Raw genomic sequence first — 19,267 nt, 5'->3', positions numbered from 1 at the left:
GAGGCAGGTAGTATGGGGTATTCATACAGCTCCCACGTGCGGAACGCTATCTGAACCGGTATGCTTCTCTCAACATACGACATTAAGCGCAGTTTCTCCTTGTCTGATACTTTTATGACAGGCATCCTCCATGTGACACGGGTGATTTCAATCTCACCATTTGGAACCGGCGGTTGCGGTACCGTGTTGGCATCAACGGCTGCTAAATCTAAACAGTTTACATCTGTACTGGCGCGATTCAATATCAACTCGTGTTTCCCATTCATTATAACCTTCTTATAGTCCTCGGCGAAACCCAAGATATGAGATAGTGGTATAGTTACAGTAAACTTGTCATGTATCTTTTTGGCGCCAACTTCCCACCCCGCCGTCTGAAGACTATGATCCATTTCCTTGGTGTAGGAGACTAGTCCCTTCATGGTGGACGTGATACCGCAGTTTCTCGCTTGATCAATCTCCACACCGTTCAATTCATAACGAATGTCTTGAAATAAAAATGCAGCACCATTGTTCACCAGTAGACATCCTTTCTCCACTGTGCCCTCCACTAATATTTGACTCTGACTCGGCAGTAGAATTAGATCTTGACGGTTGATACAAATGTGGATGTTGTCGTTATTTTTGAAAGAGTCATTATACGGAGTGTATGGGTGAAATTCTATACTTTCTATACTATCGTCGAATAACACCTTCTCACCAATGTCTAATATAGATGACGAGGACATACTTTGAAACCGATACTCTGTAAAAATGCACTGTTTTCTCTAGTCAATTTCTTCGGCTGTTGTTGTTGTTTCTGTAGTGACTGGTGCAGCTGTCTCTTGTTAATACGACGATGACGATGAGGACGAAGAGTAGTAGTTCTCTCAACGAGAGCAAGATCTCGACTAATTGTAGAGGTGTTGTTACCAGGGCTTTTATTGTTATGAATAATCATTTTACTTTTTACGAATATGCAAACGAAGTGCAATGCTTTCACCTCGAAAATTCACCGTATCACCGTGCTCGTTTACAATGCGCAAACCAATGTTTTGTATGCGAATGTTACTCTTCTTGACAGGCAGATATATAATGTTGGTGGGTTGTTCAATAATTTGATAGCCGGGCGGGACGTCAGGTGAAAACTCGTGTAAAACATGTGACGGCTTGTTGTTTACGAATGAGCCCTCCACAATGTTGCACTCTATTCTTATAGTGTTTGTTATGATTATGTTAATTGTTTTATCCGACCAATGTGCAGTTTTTGCTTTGAGCTTTTTCGGTGAATAACCAAACAGTGACCCTATGCTGTTTGGTTTGTCAAAGTGAATATCATACTTTGGCGAGAAAATCATACATTTGGAGGTATTGTTATTTACCAAGATGTCTGCCACTGCCACCATTCCTTCACCCTCTGACCCTTTAGTCCTCTTTGACATTTCCTCCTTCAACAAGTGTATTATGCTGGAGAGCTCGTATGAACCTTCAGGAATTGCGATTATATCATCCCCATAGTGAAACAGATTATTGCTCTTATCAACATTGGGAATAGTGTTGAAAGTCTTAAAGTACACGAGAGCACACTCGTAAAAACCATCAATGTCCAATTCTAGAGCCGGTTGAAAGTCTACATTCAACACAGGCTCGTTACCGCTCACACTAATTGTGAATGATGTCATAGACATGATGATGATGATACCTGCTGACGTCTACCACGTTTAATGTAAGAATGAAACTACACATGTAATGCTCATGATATTTATTTAAAACAAACGCTTAGCATTGGTATATAGGAAATCCAAACACAAGTGTCCACAATTTACAGTATTAAATTTCTGCAATCGATTGTAATTATACTCTATTCGCACGTTGCGTTGTTGTTGTTGTTTGACATCATTTATATAATCAATAAACTCTCGAGGTGGCCTCAAATCACCAAAGCTATCAAAATATAGACAATAATCACCCTTTTTCGCATAGGCACACCAATGCGTACCTTCACCCCGCTGAGAGTCCAAATTGATAATACCAGTTTCATAATAGTGAGGTTTCTTTGGGAGATTATCTCGCATGAAAACACCTCTAAAGTAGGGGATTTTCACTCTACGTTCAAATCTCACAATGTCCACATCGGTGAGAGCTTTACCCATTGGGGGTAAATTTAATTTCTTGTTTTTTTTTTTTCATCGCCTCCATTAGCCGGTGTAATGTAGAGTCCCATTCCACGTTTATAAGGTGCTAAATATAAACCTCTACCGACAATCTTGCTTTCGGTATTATTATTATTATTATTTCTGCTCTTTACCATTTCATAAATATTTTTAGCAACAGTGGTAACACCACCGGCCAAAGTTCCCGTGGCGGCTAAAGCACCCAGTAGCGGTATCAAAGCTGGCAGGAAACCGCCTCTCTTGGGTATCGGGATGACTCGCTGTTTGTGTTGTCCCTTGACAATCTTTCCTTTAACAAAATGTTTTGCCGCTTTTACACCCACTTTGAGTAGTGTATTAGTAGTTGTATCCTTCTTTTTCGCAATGTGTTTCTTTACAGCATCACGACTTGCTTTTATGACTTTTGATATGGGAATCATGCCCATACCGTGTTTAACTTTATACTTCATAATCTTATCTACCGCCAACGCGGCAATACGTTCACCAATTGGACGATTGTGGCCACCAAGCCAACGATTTTTAGCAGCTTTGGCCAATAGTAAATCTGCTTGATGTCGTCCCTCCAATGTCTTGTCACGCGAGTAGGCTATATCGTGTAATTTACAAGCTTCGTCAAGCGGATTCACACCAGGATCGTTGCGAGCCAATCTCTCCTTCAATCTAGTACCGGGACCGCAATAATTGTAACCGGGTATGTGCACTTCAAATGGTAGATTATTAATTAAACTATTTATTATACCACCACCGCTACAGCTATTATGAGGTTGCTGTCGTCTACGTCGTTTGGGATTATGTTTAACACTAACCCCACCAATGTGTGTTATCATCTCAAGTATCACTACTTGACTGTGCCGGTGATTATAAAGTATGCCTATATATATCTATATAATTTTTATACTTTTGGACATGTGAATGTGTATAAAATACACGTCCTTACGATTTGGTACATCACACTGAAATGAAGCTTAAAAAACAAAACACGTCACTCGCTATTAAAGATTGGAGTGTTGTGCTGGATGACAATGTAAAAGCACATGATCAAAACTCTTTTAAACATGGCTCGTTGCTGGCGAATAACATTAGATGTCTCATCTGTGGACCTTCCAATTGTGGCAAGACAAATGTTTTGTTGTCTCTACTCTTACATCCGAACGGTGTAAAGTTTCATAATGTGTATCTGTATTCGAAATCATTGAATCAACCTAAATACAAGTTTCTGGGTAAAGTTTTAGAGCAGGCGGGTGACATGCCGTTTCACACGTACAATGATAAGAGTCAAGTCGTCCCACCGGAAGAAGCCGCCGAGGACAGCGTCATTGTATTTGATGATGTGGCTTTGGAAGATCAAGATGCCATTCGTCAGTACTTTGCAATGGGACGTCATCGTTGGTTGGATTGTTTCTACTTGTGCCAGACATATAGTAGGATACCTAAACAGTTGGTACGTGACAATGCCAATCTTATATTGCTATTCAAGCAGGACGAGTTGAATTTAAAACATGCCTATGACGATCACGTAAACACCGATATGAGTTGGGAAAAGTTTAAGGAAATTTGTCGCGAGTGTTGGCAGAAAAAGTACACTTTTTTAACAATCGACAAGGAGAGAGACATTAACAAGGGTCGATATCGTAAAGGATTTGACGTTTTCATTATTGTATAAAATTTAGTGTCATCTCCGGTTTATTATCAGTTTTATGCGGTCAGCTACTGAGGACGAACCTCTATTAATTTACATTAGCAACGGTGCACTTGTACTAAAAAAGAAGAAGAAGAAGACATGTTTGGTAACAAAAAGTTGAAACGGAAACTCGTAGACTCCATTGAGAGTGTAAAGAGAAAAGTAAAAGCGTTGCGAGCAGATAAGACGTCGCTCGACACTTCGCTAGCGCAAACCTTTGAACCAATTACAAAACCGCTCAATGTTTTGATGAATAAAGCTTTAGAGTCAAAGGGTAATAATAAGAATGATAATGGTGACAATGCCAAACCCACAGTAATGAATTACCCTCATCATCCTCATCCTCCCTTGATAAATACCTCCACACCATTACCACAAGGATCACGTAAAAGGAAATATCTAATCAAAACCGAAGAGCCCAATAGTAAACTACTCAAGTACAGTAATAATCTTTTAAAAAAAACACAACAGTTTGCTGATGATGATGATTATGATTCGAATGATTTTAATGATGATGATGATGATGAAGAAAAAGATGATGGAACAAAAACAGAGGGAGATGAAGAGCTTACGAGTAGCGATAATGATGATGATGATATGAAGTCGGCTCTTGACATTGACGCTGATGAAGGTGGTGGTGGTAATAATAGTAGTATTGATGATCTACAAAACAAATATATTAAACATCTTATTAAAACGCCAAAAATACCATTTGGTGTTTATCTCGAGGATGATAAAATGCATATTGGTAATAGTCGAGTTAAAATCATTGATGACGTGTTACATGTTAAACATGCACGATTCAACATGACTCCTGGACTGTTGGAACTCATCTTTAAAAGACTACCAAACAAGCATATTGTTTCGAGAAAAGATGTAGAGGATTACAATAAGATTTTAGACATGACAAACGCTCATCGTAGAGGATTCTCACCAAACGGTCAATTGAGTGGAGATAGAGTATCAACGCTACATTAAACAACTACAAGAATCAAAGAAACATAAAGGAGGTGGATGTTTGAACTCTGGTAAAAGGGATTTATTAACAACTAAAACTTTTTATCCGAAAACTGATTACATCTATTGGGATGATCCAAACGAACTGGTGAGTCGTTTACAGCTTTTGATAGCATCACAGAGTGCTGGCAACACCTCTCATTCGAACGAGATCAATGCAATCGTTGAGGAACTGACTGAGAGCGGTATAGTTTTAAAGTAAGAAAACTGACCCTCTTCTGTTGGCTGTTTTTTTTTTTTTTAAACCTGTTATCTAATAAAACAGACCTGTTTTGTATCCAAGCCTCCCCACACGTACACGCCCCTTGTTATAAATACGGATGAGGACTCTCTCCATGGTTCACTTTCACAATGCCTCTTAACAAGTTTGGACAATACTTGGGTAGCGAATCTACAATCCGTGACGACATAAAAGTGGAACGAGATTTGGTAAATTTTGAAAATAGACGAGTGGCGGGAATTCACAAGTCTTTTCTCAAAACTGATGCCATATGTAGAGCTGAACTAGATGAACAAGTGGTATTTTTAAACGCAAAGCTAAAGGCAAATGTTAAAGATTTAAAAGATTTACGGTTCAAGCTTGAAAAATTATCACAAAGAATTGCTACACCACAACCACAAACACCATCGGAAGCGGCAGCGTTTCCAGGAAAGCGTATTATATTGAAGAAAAATGAGTAAAGCTCAAGTAGTAGACGAGATACATAAGTATGCGAGAAAAACATTTCCACGTCGTCGATTCGTTCAGAGGGGGCTCGATGACACGTGGCAGATTGATCTAATTGATATGCAAAAGTACTCCAAGTATAATAACAACTATAAATACATTCTAGTGTGTATTGATACCTTTTCAAAGTACGCTTGGATGCAACCGCTAAAATCTAAAAGCGCTGAACATGTTACAAAGGCAATGAGCAGAATTTTGAGTCAAGTCGGCAGAAAGCCCAAGAATATTCAATCAGATGATGGGAAAGAGTTTTTCAATGTCAAATTTCAATTGCTCATGAATCGTCATCACATCAATCACTACTCTACCTATAGTGCGATGAAAGCTTCCATAGTGGAAAGACTAATTAGAACCTTAAAACATTGGATTTGGAAACAATTTAGCTTGAATGGTTCATACAAATGGCTACAACTGATAAGCCAAGTGGGATATTGTTACAACAACAAACTGCACCGCACTATCGGTATGGCGCCGGCGAGTGTGAATAAAAACAACTCTAAACAGTTGTTACATAAAGTCTACAATCACATTAAAATCAAACCTCGTGCCAAGTTCAAGGTGGGTCAACATGTGAGAATTAGTAAATATAAATCCACTTTCGCCAAAGGCTACATAGGCAATTGGACTACGGAGATATTTACAATAACTAAAGTGCAAACTACGAATCCAGTGACATATTTACTTCAAGACGCTAATCACCAACCCATCTCTGGATGTTTCTACGAACAAGAGTTGCAGAAAACTAAACACAATGACATTTATCTAGTGGAAAAAGTTTTGAAACGTCGTGGAAATAAAGTGTATGTAAAATGGCTCGGCTTAAATGAAAAGAGTTGGATAGATAAAGATAACATTGTCTAAGTTTTCTTTTTTTTCTCAATAAATATTTATCTACTCTAAGTCAATGAGGTTTCATTCAATAAAAACATCTCTATATATATATATATATATATATATATATTTATTTTATAATTGTGTAGTACCTATTTATACATTCGCAGCGAGCTAGCAATTTAAAATTAAACAATTAGAATGGGAAAAAAAACATCTATATCTGTACGAGGACTCTTACACACATTCATAATCACCGGAAGCTATTATGTTCGGACCTACCACACAAAATATAACATTGATCAAACAATTAAAAGATTTCATATTGAACACTGCACGTGAAAAAAGTTCCGCTTTAACACCGCCTAATAACACAATCCAGTCTTGATAGTTGATTTGAGCGTCTTCCACAATCTCTTCCACTGTATCGTTTAAATCATACCACATTACAATTAACCAGTAAACATGACAATCGTCTGCATGGTGACCTTCGAAATATATACGTTTCAACAATTTCGCTACTTCCCCTCTAAATGTGTGTAATGCCATGGGCAGGCGCCATCTTTTAATCAGAGTATTGTCCTCGAACGCTTTTAGCCACTTGATTTTCATTTCATCACTGCTGCTGCTGCTGCTGGTATCGCTCTCGGTATCGCAGCAGTACATGGCCCCATCGTCTTGTGCTTTTGTTGTTGTTGTCATCGGTTGTGCTGCTGCTGCTGCTGCTGCTGCTGGTGGCGATTGAGAAGTGGAACTGCTACAGCCACTGCCGCCGACGCCGCCGCCGCCTGTTTTAATGGTGGACAACCAGCACTGGCAGCACCAAGTGGTGGTGGTGGTGGTGGTGTTGGTACCGTCAGTCGTGTCAGCTGCAGCTGGGGAAGATATAATACAAAATATTGTAATTATTTATATTAAAAGTAAGCAAGTGTAAAAGTGATAGATTTTCAAATTACATAGAACAGAGTTTAAATACTCAACATGTTAGTACAACTTGTATATAATTGAAATAAAAACTTACATTTGGCATGTGATGAAGCTTGCAGATCCATCGTTATTGACTATAACGCGATATTCGTTGTGACACTGGAATAGTAGTAGTAGTAGAATATGGTAGTAAGATGACTGTTTTATAAAAATATTGTTTACGAATCGCGAGCTCAAACGACACCGTACTGCGTGACGTGGCGTGAGGTTGGCTGGCCGACAACAACTGGGCGAGAGAATAACTTGCGTCATGCGCCGGGTGTCTAGACGCATGACGTAATCATGGAATGCGTACGCGGCTGAGTGGGCGTAGGGGGCGGGGTGTCTGGGTGCATACCTCATTTGCACGTGTCACTGCTGTGATGCCACATTCCGACATTCCAGTAGGACTCGCTGCAAATTTCACACAACGCCTAGTCCTACTATGATTCTGCTGCTGCTGCTCACATATAGTCTCGAAATTTGAACCTGTTATACAGTGACGAGGTGGCCTAAGGGTTCATCATCATGAATGAGAGATGTTAGCCCGGTTAGCTAAAGAATAGCGCCGGTTCGAATCCGACCTTAGCCACTGTGCATGGATGCGCCACCCCGTCACTTTTTTGTTTTTTTTTTTCTTTATAAACTTAGCTTACAAAGTGTACTCAGTGCTGCTAGCGAGCGCCATCTATACATTTCTTAGCGCACTTTTGAAACGTAGCTTCCTCTAACGGATCTTTGCCTAACTAGCTGCGGACTTTTTTAGAACTACTCGGACGGCAGCTCATCTATACCTTTTTGTAGCGGATGTTTTTGGAACTAAAACTTCCACGTCCACTGACTCTAGCGACATCTATACATTTCTTAGCGCACTTTTGAAACGTAGCTTCCTCTAACGGATCTTTGCCTAACTAGCTGCGAACTTTTTTAGAACTACTCGGACGGCAGCTCATCTATACCTTTTTGTAGCGGATGTTTTTGGAACTAAAACTTCCACGTCCACTGACTCTAGCGACATCTATACATTTCATCGAGAACCATTAAGCGAATCGATAACTCGCATACAAAGTGGCGCCATCTAGCGGTGATCATTGCGGAACTAACAAGTGGCGCCATCTCACGGATCTTTGCCAAACTAACTAGTGGCGCCTCTGGCGGATTTCTATGGAACTCACAAGTGGCGCCATCTAACGGATTTGCTATGAAAATAACAACAGGCGCTCTTACACATACACAGTGGCGCCATCTAGCGGGGATCATTGCGGAACTAACAAGTGGCGCCATCTATACATTTCATAGCGGATATTTTTAGAACTAACTAGTGGCGCCTCTGGCGGACTTTTATGGAACTAGCAAGTGGCGCCATCTAGCGGATCTTTGCCAAACTAACTAGTGGCGCCATCTGACGGATCTTTGCCAAACTAACTAGTGGCGCCCCCTAGCGGAAAAGTTTTGGTCTAGAACGGGAGGAGGAGGAGGGGCTAGAACCGGCACAAACTAACTACTGACGCAGCTGGACTTGCTGGGGGTTAGGGCGGTTACACCTGATATATATGACGCGTAAGTATCTTAGTACAAGTAGAGTTCTACGGAGTTATATTTTGTGAGACAGGGGGTTAGGAACCTGCTGCCGAGGGTGCCCAAGCTGACGCAGCTGGACTTGCTGGGTGTTAGAGCGGTTACACTTGATATATGTGACGCGTAAGTATCTCAGTACAAGTAGGGTTCTACGGAGTTGTATTTTGTGCGACAGGGAGCTTAGGAATCTGCTGCCAAACCTGACGCAGTTGGAATTGCTGGATGTTAGGGCAACCACACCACCACACCTGATATTAGGAACGCATCGGTATCTTAATATTATTCTGAAGTACTTGACGGTTTGAAATTGTGTTCTGATTAGAATATATTTCTTCACAGGATCTTAGCAGAATGTCACGAGCTGAAGCTGTTGGATGTCAGTTTCTGCGATCAAATACAAGAGTCTCAGGTAAACTATTTTATCTTCCTTTTAATCTTCCTTCCTAGAAATTTTCGGAACTGACTTAAACTACAATGATAGTAATACAGAACAGAAAACATTTGTTAGGGTTCCGTACCCAAAGGGTAAAAACGGGACCCTATTACTAAGACTCCTCTGTCCGTCTGTTTGTCTGTCACCAGGCTGTATCTCATGAACCGTGATAGCTAGACAGTGGAAATTATCACAGATGATGTATTTCTGTTGCCGCTATAACATCAAATACTAAAAAGTACGGAACCCTCGGTAGGCGAGTCCGATTCGCACTTGTCCGTTTTTTTTTTGTTTAATTATTGGATATGGTGGAATTTCCTCACATTTTTTGAGAAAAACGTACTTTGGCCGGGATAGGCATTACCGGCGAATGTGCGAATTAAATGTCCTCGCTGCGCTCGGCCCTGTATCATACTCTGCCAGCAAATTCCGATTTTCCGGCATTTATAGTAATATAATCTTATTTTCCCACATTCCAGGTACTAGAATGGCGTGAGCGTTACCCCCACGTCAGCATAAAGCGGTCCTTCCAATCCGCCACATTGACTGCTACTCCAAACCCTCTATTCCTGGCCCCGAGTCTGGAATGATGTTGCACCGTATGCCCGATGTTCGTGCTCATGAAGAAAACTATGGAAATCTATTCATTTTTATGTAGGTGTTGCAAGTAATATTTTTGATTTTAGGGAAATAGGAGTCCATTTTGTATCTGGTTAGTTTTTTTTGTCATTTAAAGTGAAAAGCAGTGTCTAACTCGTGCATAAATGTCCATTTTTATCCTCGACTATATTAATAAACTAATAAATCGCCTCGGATAAAAATGGATCGCTTTATGCCCTTGTTATACAATCTACTATTGTTTACTAAAGGGGCCCACTGACTAACAGTCCGCCGGACGATATCGGCCTGTCAGTTGTTCGGAACTGTCAAGTTTTTGTTCTAACTGACAGGCCGATATCGTCCGGCGGACTGATAGTCAGTGGGCCCCTTAAGAGAACACAAAAAAGGTTAAGAACCCCTGTTTAGATAACAGCAAGTTAAAATAACATGCGAGGTACGGGTCACACAAAAACTAAATTTTATTCGAGAATAATTTCTTAAACATTACTATAACTATTATGATTTTTACACCCGATATGGACTAAATATACACAGTGACCTTGTTATCATTCACCAAATTAAAACGCGATTTTTGGATTTTTTTATTTGTATATCTGTGCCTTGGGAGGTCAAATGTGACGTTTTCAACAAAAAGGTATCGCATTGTCGGTTGTCGATAGGGTTAATTTCAAATTGAAGCTATATGAAAATAGAGCTTTATTGACAACCGACAATGAGTACCCTTTTGGTTGAAAATGGCACAAATATCAAAATCGTAAAAAAAGGTAATATTCTTACCTACATTTCTGTGTGACCCGTGAATATCTGACATTTAATATATCAAACATCAAACATTTATTCAACAAATAGGCCACAGGGGCACTTTTACATGTCAATTTTTACAAACAATAAAATTGACCCAAAATTACAAAAAAACAATTACATAAATATAAATGTCAAATTACAAAAAAAAAACTAATAAAAAATATACAAACAACAGAAACTGTGGAATGAACTGTCGCCTGCGGTATTTCCGGACCGATGTGACCTTCAAACCTTCAAGAAAAGAGCGTACTCCCATCTTAAAGGCCGGCAACGCACTTACAACCCGGGTGTCCATGGGCGGCGGTAATCGCTTACCATCAGGTGATCCGTCTGCTCGTTTGCCTCCTATTTCATAAAAAAATTGTTTAGAGATGTAAAAGTCTCTAGGTGTCAGAGATAAAATGTATATAATAATAAAAAAGATTATCAAATTATCCAGAGATGTAAAGGGTCACTAATTAATAATAATATACTTAAGTATATTTTATACGCCAGAGGGATGGTCGTAGTCATAATAAGGAAATAATGGTCTGAACATACGACGAATGAACTGATAGTATATACATGTATGAATGTATTAAAGACTGATTATTACTTTAAATGATCTAATTGATAATGAAAATGTCACAATATGTAATGACAAAATTGTAAAATTTTAAATTTAAATTATAACATACCTAAGTTAGTTTCGTAAAGCAACTAATAAAATATTAGCGAGTATAATTAGTGTTGGTAGAAACTCGACCTTTTGAGTCTACATTTGTAGAACCCGGGGACTCTTTTTTGCGAGACTTAGACCCTAAGGGGCCCACTGACTATCAGTCCGCCGGACGATATGGCCTGTCAGTTAGAACAAAAATTTGACAGTTCCGAACAACTGACAGGCCGATATCGTCCGGTGGACTGTTAGTCAGTGGGCCATGAATAAAAACTCCGTCAACAATTTTGTAGGTTTTTATCTAAATACTAGCATAACATCAAAGAAAATAAGCGATATTGGTGGTGGTATGGTGTAGCTACGAATTTCACATAAAACAGTGAATTTTAATTTGTTTTGTAAAAAAAGAGCGTTCTCCGTAATTCGAAGCCCAAAAATGTACTGAAAGCTTCATTATATTCATAATAATTCTATAAAAAATACTTAATGTAAGTACTTAATGTTGACAAACCAGTGTGCAATATTTAATAGAGAAAAAAATATCATCGCAATAAAATAACTTAGTTTAAATATATTTTTTATCTGTAGGAAAGCGAACAAGCCGAAAACGATGACAGCTATGACGGCTGCTAAGCAGCAAACGTGAATATGATGACATTGATGACAAACACTTTTACAGTAAAGTCGTCGTCAATAGAACTTTAGGTTATCTTCGCTGAAATATTAATAATTAACATTTTCTCAAACATGCTATGTAATATTGATATTACGTTCTTTATATTAGGCTAGGAAATATCACGTTTCAGGCGCGGCTAGACGAGAGGTCTGTAATGAAATTTCATACAAAGTTGCAGGCCTAGGCCGGGAAGTGCCTTTTTTTTTAAATTTCTATTTCACATATAATTGTGGCACAGCATCATGGCATTCAGCCATTAAAAAAAACTATAAGCAATATTTGCTTTTTGGTTCGTTTATGACATTCTGCCAATACGCCTATTAAAAAAAAAAAAAACATTTTTTTAAACCTGACGGGCTCTATGGCACTAGGGCCATTAGAGCGGTAGGACTGTGTGGGGGGATGGTAGCCAGGGGAAAATCCAGGACCCTATATTAATCGTTTGAGAAAAGCACTATACCAAAGATAGATATAACTCCGTAATAGATGGATACAGTCTAAGGAAAAAACGTGCCTCGAAAATCAAGAAAATTTGATTCTCGTTCAGAGGGCGCTACTAGTTTTGGCCTACAGTCGTATAGATGGCGTTGGCGGTTTCGTTTGTTATTTAACAATTTTAACGCATATCAGTGAAAGAACATGGGTCAAAATCATAAAAATAATTAATGCAAATAAAAAAATACATTTATCTATATTTAAATACATTCTATCGTATTTTTGTAAATCTTCATTTTTAGTTTTAAAGTGTGTCGACAGATGGCAGTGAATTTACTGGGGTTACAAAATTTACTATGACAGTACCGCTCTAGTATAAGTTACTCTATGACTATACATCCACAATTAAAATTTCCGTCATTAAACAAATAAATCAAATAAAAAGGCACATTACAAAACACAACTTTAACAACTTTTTTTCTAAATCAATTGTCCTAAATGAAAAGAAAAAGCCTAATATTGTTTTCAAAGTTAATGGCACACTTGTTTAGCCAATTTAATATATCTGTAACTGTATTTTTAGTTTTTTTCATAAATCCGTCGTTTTATATGAACGTATAATTAAATTGGTTTTATTATCATTTTGAAATAATTCAGGCTTTTAGAAATATACATACACAATGTTCTCATATAATTTAACTGAAGCAGAACTTAAGACGTGGGCAGTTGCCACCACATATTTAATATATACGCTAGATAACGCAAATACCACGATTTGTATTGAAACCAAGCGTGCCGACTTTTTAATACAAAATTTACGCATAATATAATTTTAAAATAACTTTTCTGTGATAGGAAATATGTTCTTGCCTTTGGGTGCTCACAATTTTTGGGCTGTTGCAGTTAATTATCATGCAATTTTTTATGTTTTTTACGGACGTCCAGCTGCAACAACCGGCGGCGTGGACTGTAAAGAGCGACGGTCAACCTCGACGCTTGGTCGGGGTTCGGACACGCGAAGTAGATGCATTTGCGTCTTCTATGGTATATTTATTTTTATGGTTGCCACTTATAATTAGCATAATATTATAGTAACTATAGTATATATCTGTACATACTTTATTTGAAGATATAAGTGATTACTGATTAGCTATAAGTACATTGTTTTAATTTAGACCCCAAACACATGGACTGTATTTTGGTATATATCTACATATACAATTTTAATTAACGAATGGGTATTAAATAACCTAAGAGACCGCATTTGTAACATGGCCGATATTGTAGGCCCGTTTTTAAAGATTAAATAATAGACAGCCTGTTTTAAGTGGAAAGGAACGACCGGTTCTTTATACAAACGAAGGAATTTCATATGATGTGTATGTGCAATGTGCAAATTATAATATGCAAAAATTGCAAGGTGCCCACGAGAAACCCGAAAGATTTTAACTACGCATTTTTGAGGCCAAAAAAAGGAAACAAATGTTATGAGTTTAGGTCAATTTCGCCAAAAAAAAAAGAGATTAGATTTTAAAAATATTTATCAGTACGGTTTTTACTTACTATTATTCAAAAGCGACTAAAAATAATAGTGAGTAAAAACCGTACTGATAAATATTTTGAAATATGTCTCACGATAGTTTAAGTGAGATTAGATTTTTTTGTATAAAAAGTAAATGTTATTCGTAAAACTATCACTTAAAATGAATTGGTACTTCGCAAAACCTAGTTTTTGCAGTGTTACTTGTCACTTTATGATATCTGTGAATAAGGATATTTGTGTCGTTTTCAATCAAAAGGTACCTCATTGTCGCTTGCCATAAGGACGCTCTGACAGGTTATTCGTATAAAGATACAATCAAATTTCGTCCTTATGGTAAGCGACAATGTGGTACCTTTTGCTTGAAAACGTCACGTTTAGACTAGGCCCCATTGTGGCACCTTCGCCATCAAATAAGCGTTTTGCACTAAGTAAAAATATATTTCTTCAATCTGTATTAACTGAAACTAGGCTATTCCAGAAAAGTTTAAGAACACTGACATTTTAGTCTTTAAATATGACCAGGATACGTTGTTAAAATCTTTCGGTTTCCTCTTGAGCACGTTGTAGAGAGAAATATATAATTATATCTAATATGTAAGGAGTTGAAATTTTATAAGAAATATGTATTTAAATGTTATATATTCTTAAGAATTCTACATAAGTATTTTGCTACTCGTCCAAAAGTATTTCATATACATGTAGGCTTACCATGAGCGCCTTGACGGTAATATCGTCCGCTAGACATACTACCGGTCGAGCCGTCCCCTGATTGATACAGTTAGAAAAAGACGAATAGTCTTTCTCACGGGCGAGATACTGTCGCGGCGCTACTGTGCTAAGCCTAATGGCATTGTTGGTATTATTTAAAAATACATACAACTTAGTTTTAACCGCACAGAAAGATAAAAAAGGCAAAAGGGATACACGCCTTTGGAATGTCGCCATTTGTGACGTTTTCAACCAAAAGGTACCACATTATCGCTTGTCGATAATGTTGATTTCTAATTGAAGCTATATGGAAATAGCGCCTTACTGATAAGCGACAATAAGTACCCTTTTGGTTGAAAATGGCACATTTACATATATTGAATTTTTTATTTAAACGTGATTTGTTAACACTGAGGTAAATAAGTGTATACATAAGTAATTGAATGTTACTTCGATTTACAATAAATATCTACTTTCTTGTTGTGACTTTCTTTTGACGGAGCTCGGAGCCTACCTTATGTTCTAATAAAAAACGGTCAAATGCGAGTCGGACTCGCGCCCTAAGTGTTCCGTACCACACAATGTCCTACCCATAGATTCATCACAGTCTTAAATTCGACCTTTATTTCAAGGCACCTTTTAGGCTACTTTTCCATCAAAACTGGGCCATGCAATTTGGTGTGGGTTCATGTTCATAAATCATATCATATATATAATATGATATGATTTATTTATCTCACAATATACAATTGAAATGATGATATCCGCAGTAGAACTAGGGTCACCGACATATCTCGCAGAATTGCAACCCTTAAGTGGCAGTGGGCGGGGCACATTGCTCGCAGAACTGATGGCCGGTGGGGCCGGAAGGTTCTGGAGTGGCGTCCGCGTACCGGAAGACGAACGAGATGGAGCGACGACCTGGTGAAGGTCGCGGGAATTCGGTGGATGCGAGCGGCACAGGATCAGTCGGAGTGGCGAGCCTTGGGGGAGGCCTATGTCCAGCAGTGGACGTCTATCGGCTGACATGATGATGATGATGATACAATTACACATGGTAAATTCAGAATATTTTCCAGCGTGCGACTGACGAGTGACGAGTCAATAATCGAAAAAGTTCAGTCAGCTAAGCCTTTTTTGAAACGCAGCTGCTATATTCGTTTATTGTAGTTTGTTTTGAATGTTCGGACAATGCAATCGGAATAATAGATCGTATTCATTGGAATATTCTATTGAATAGATTAGCAGCCTGCGTATTGATTTGTAGATGGAGCAAGCAATCAGACAAGGCATTGACAAGCTTAGAAATAAATGAGATGTGGAAAATTCACAGTTTCGCTCCACTTCCACTTTTTTTTATACTACGTCGGTGGCAATCAAGCATACGGCCCGCCTGATGGTAAGCAGTTACCGTCGCCTATGGACGCCTGCAACACCGGAGATATTACACGCGCGTTGCCGACCCTAACACTCCTCTCCTTCGTTGAGCTCTGGCAACCTTACTTACCGGCAGTGTTATTTGGCTGCGGTTTTCTGTAAGGTGGAGGTACCTCCCCAGTTGGGCTCTGCTCTAGATCTGGAATGACATCCGCTGTCCTGTGCCCTACCACACAAAGCGAGATGTCATTCACAGTGCCCATACCTCTCTTGTGGACGTAGTTTAAGGACATATCCGGGTCCGGACGCAGTTTAAGGACATACCCGGGTCCATCCTTCCGTCCTTCTTATTAATTTCTAAGCTTTAATGGCCTTTACAGACGTTTCTGCGTAAAGGATGACTCACGCCACGCTAGACCAGAGGCCCGTTTATCAATAGCTTGTAGCTTGTAATACAAGTGGAAGTCCCTTTCTAATAAAAGCTGTCAAAAGGGACATTCACTTGTATTACAAGCTACAATCTTTTGATAAACGGGCCCCTGGCCGTGCCCGGGCCGAGGCGCCGGACATGTCATCTATGACGGCTGACCGGTGATGACGTTGTGCTTTCCAGAGAAAACGAAGCGCCCAAAGCTCCGGCCCGGTCTAACGTGAGTTATCCTTAATACAAATTAATGGGATGGCGCATCGTTACTGGTGAATTTCCAATATGACTGGAACTCCGGTAGCCGGTAGAATAGATTTCGCTCGGCGCCTTCCTGAGACGGATATGGTGGAAATAGAATATAATAAAATTTTATTCATAAGCACAAACAAACAGGACATTACAACATAAAAACATAAACATAAAACAAGAAAACATAAAATAAGATTAAAGTGCCACGAAATAGCCTCATCTCAGCATAATCGCTGTCATCGAGTGAAGTCTCGGTAGCTCAGTTGGCAGGTCGATGGGCTAGTGATCCAGTCGCGGGTTCGAGTGTCACTCAAGACAGTGAATTTTCTCCACTTTTCATTTCTAAGCTTTAGCAAAGGATGACATCGCAGATATTTCTGTTTTACAAAATTTTTGGCATTGACAAGGATCGTGATTTGATCGCATGAAAACATGCACAACATTTTTTTTTTCATTTCTCATGCTCTGAAAGAGGGTCATTGTTGTTCTAAAAGGTGTGCAGAAAATGATACATGTCTGCACTAGAGCATTTTACGTTCGGAGTACGATTTTTTTAATTTTTTTACGATAAGCAATTGAAATTTGAGTTTAAATGGATTTGTTATACAATTTCCATTCTGATATTTGACTCTCCATTCCATAAATAACGATACTTTTGTCTGAATTGTTAATTGAAAGTACTCTCAAGAAATACTATAGAAATGTATACTTAGTCATGTTTTTGGAAGAACACATGCATTTTACTTTCCTCGTATTCAAAATGAAAAGTAGAGTGTTTAACTCGGGTGAAAGGCATCATTTCTGCCTCGGACTATTGGCGCGCTCACTGCGTTCGAGCGCCAAAATACCTCGGCAGGGATGAATACCTTTCATCCCTTGGTTAACAATCTACTAAAACTGCCTGACAGTCATCATTCGCTTGCCCTTGTCCCATTCACTTCTGGGGTCGGCGCAGTCTTTTTATTCCATACCCATCTGTCACCCGTCATATCATTCTATCATTAAACTGCCGGACAGTATTATGATGATATATTCTATCGTCAACGTATGAACCACGAGTGGGATGTACTTATAGAGCACTAGAACATCGTCAGGTTCTGTAAGTCACAGCGGCTGAGATGGGCGGGTCACCTTGAAAGGATGCCGGACAAGAGGGCAGCAAAAGTAATGACAAGGTGGACGCCGCAACAAAAAAGACCGAAAGGCGGGCCTAAAAGCGTTGGATAGGTTGTGTAGAGGAAGATCTCAGGAAGATGGGAAAGTTTACCAACTGGAAGAAGGTCGCCAGGCACAACTGGAGGAAGATTGTGGAGTAGGCCAAGACCCACAAAGGGTTGTAGTTATGATAATTGATAAATAAATGTGACGTTTTCAACCAAAAGGTACAACATTGTCGCTTGTCGTAAGGTTGATTTCGAATTGAAGCTATATGGAAATAGTGCCTTATTGACAACCGACAATAAGTACCTTTTAGGTTGAAAATGGCACAAATACATAAGTATCATAGTAACAAAACAAACCCAGCAAACGAGTTGAAAGGCATTTAGTACAAAACATACTCAGCAACAAATTGACCACAATATTGCTTTCCTCAACCGATCGGCAAAATGCTTGCTCAATACAAATTGGAATTTAAATCGGTACCGAGTTGTCTCTGCTCATAAAGGCTGTGTCCAGCTTGTACAAACGAGTGCATCCAATAAGAACATGTCACGATCATAACGTGACGGTGCAAGCGATAAGATCAAGGGCCTGACACTCTTTGAGAAAGATAGTCTCATTGCGAATCCTATACGAGGAAAGAGAAAATAGTGCCATGCTTTGTCCTTATCACCGACCGGGTGGCATAATGGGAGGCGATGGCGAAATAGGTACTGAAATTTATAAGAGTGAAAGAGAAAAAATCCTATGCTGCCCAAATTTTATATGAATATTCTTTCTCTTACCCCCGGTAGCTCGGTGGCGCGTCTATAACTACTTGTTTACACTATGTCTATGGATAAGATGTAGCGGGATTCTCGGAGATTTTCGAAACTAAACTATCGTGAGACATATTTCTAAATATTTAGATAAACCAAATAAAGTAGCATTTCTATTGCTCCATTTTTTTTTTCAAACGAAATTCATAGTATTCATAGTATACGACAAGGTTCAAATTTAAAATAGGAAATTTTTATTTTACGGGCCAAACCTCATATTTTACTTTTAATTCTTTATGGAACGACATTTTTTTAGAGGAATTTGACGATGGTGGCACGTCCACACTCTGCCGTTTGGTAAGGCGGTGCAGAGTTAGCTTAGCTAACTAACTCTCTTGGCTATAAAATAAGTGGGATATTCTCCCGCTTTCAGCCTATGCCTCGCACCTGCCCCGTTCGCGCGATGC

The 19,267-nt window shown here is 39.0% G+C and overlaps 1 protein-coding gene across 1 annotated transcript in view; it reads left to right on the top strand.

Annotated features, from left to right (window-relative positions):
- The window catches only part of LOC134745960 (F-box/LRR-repeat protein 4), a 47,647-nt gene extending 37,377 nt beyond the window's left edge, over nt 1-10,270 (top strand). Inside the window, exons 12-13 of the mRNA XM_063680109.1 lie at nt 9,290-9,359; nt 9,863-10,270. Coding sequence (XP_063536179.1) covers nt 9,290-9,359; nt 9,863-9,973 — 181 coding nt within the window. The 3' untranslated portion in view covers nt 9,974-10,270. The remainder of the gene's footprint in view (nt 1-9,289; nt 9,360-9,862) is intronic.
- The last annotated feature ends 8,997 nt before the right edge of the window (nt 10,271-19,267 follow it).

This window comes from Cydia strobilella, chromosome 12 (genome assembly GCF_947568885.1).
Source record: "Cydia strobilella chromosome 12, ilCydStro3.1, whole genome shotgun sequence".
NCBI lineage: Eukaryota > Metazoa > Arthropoda > Insecta > Lepidoptera > Tortricidae > Cydia > Cydia strobilella.
Note: the sequence above shows the minus strand (reverse complement) of the source record. Positions and strands in the feature narration are given on the sequence as shown.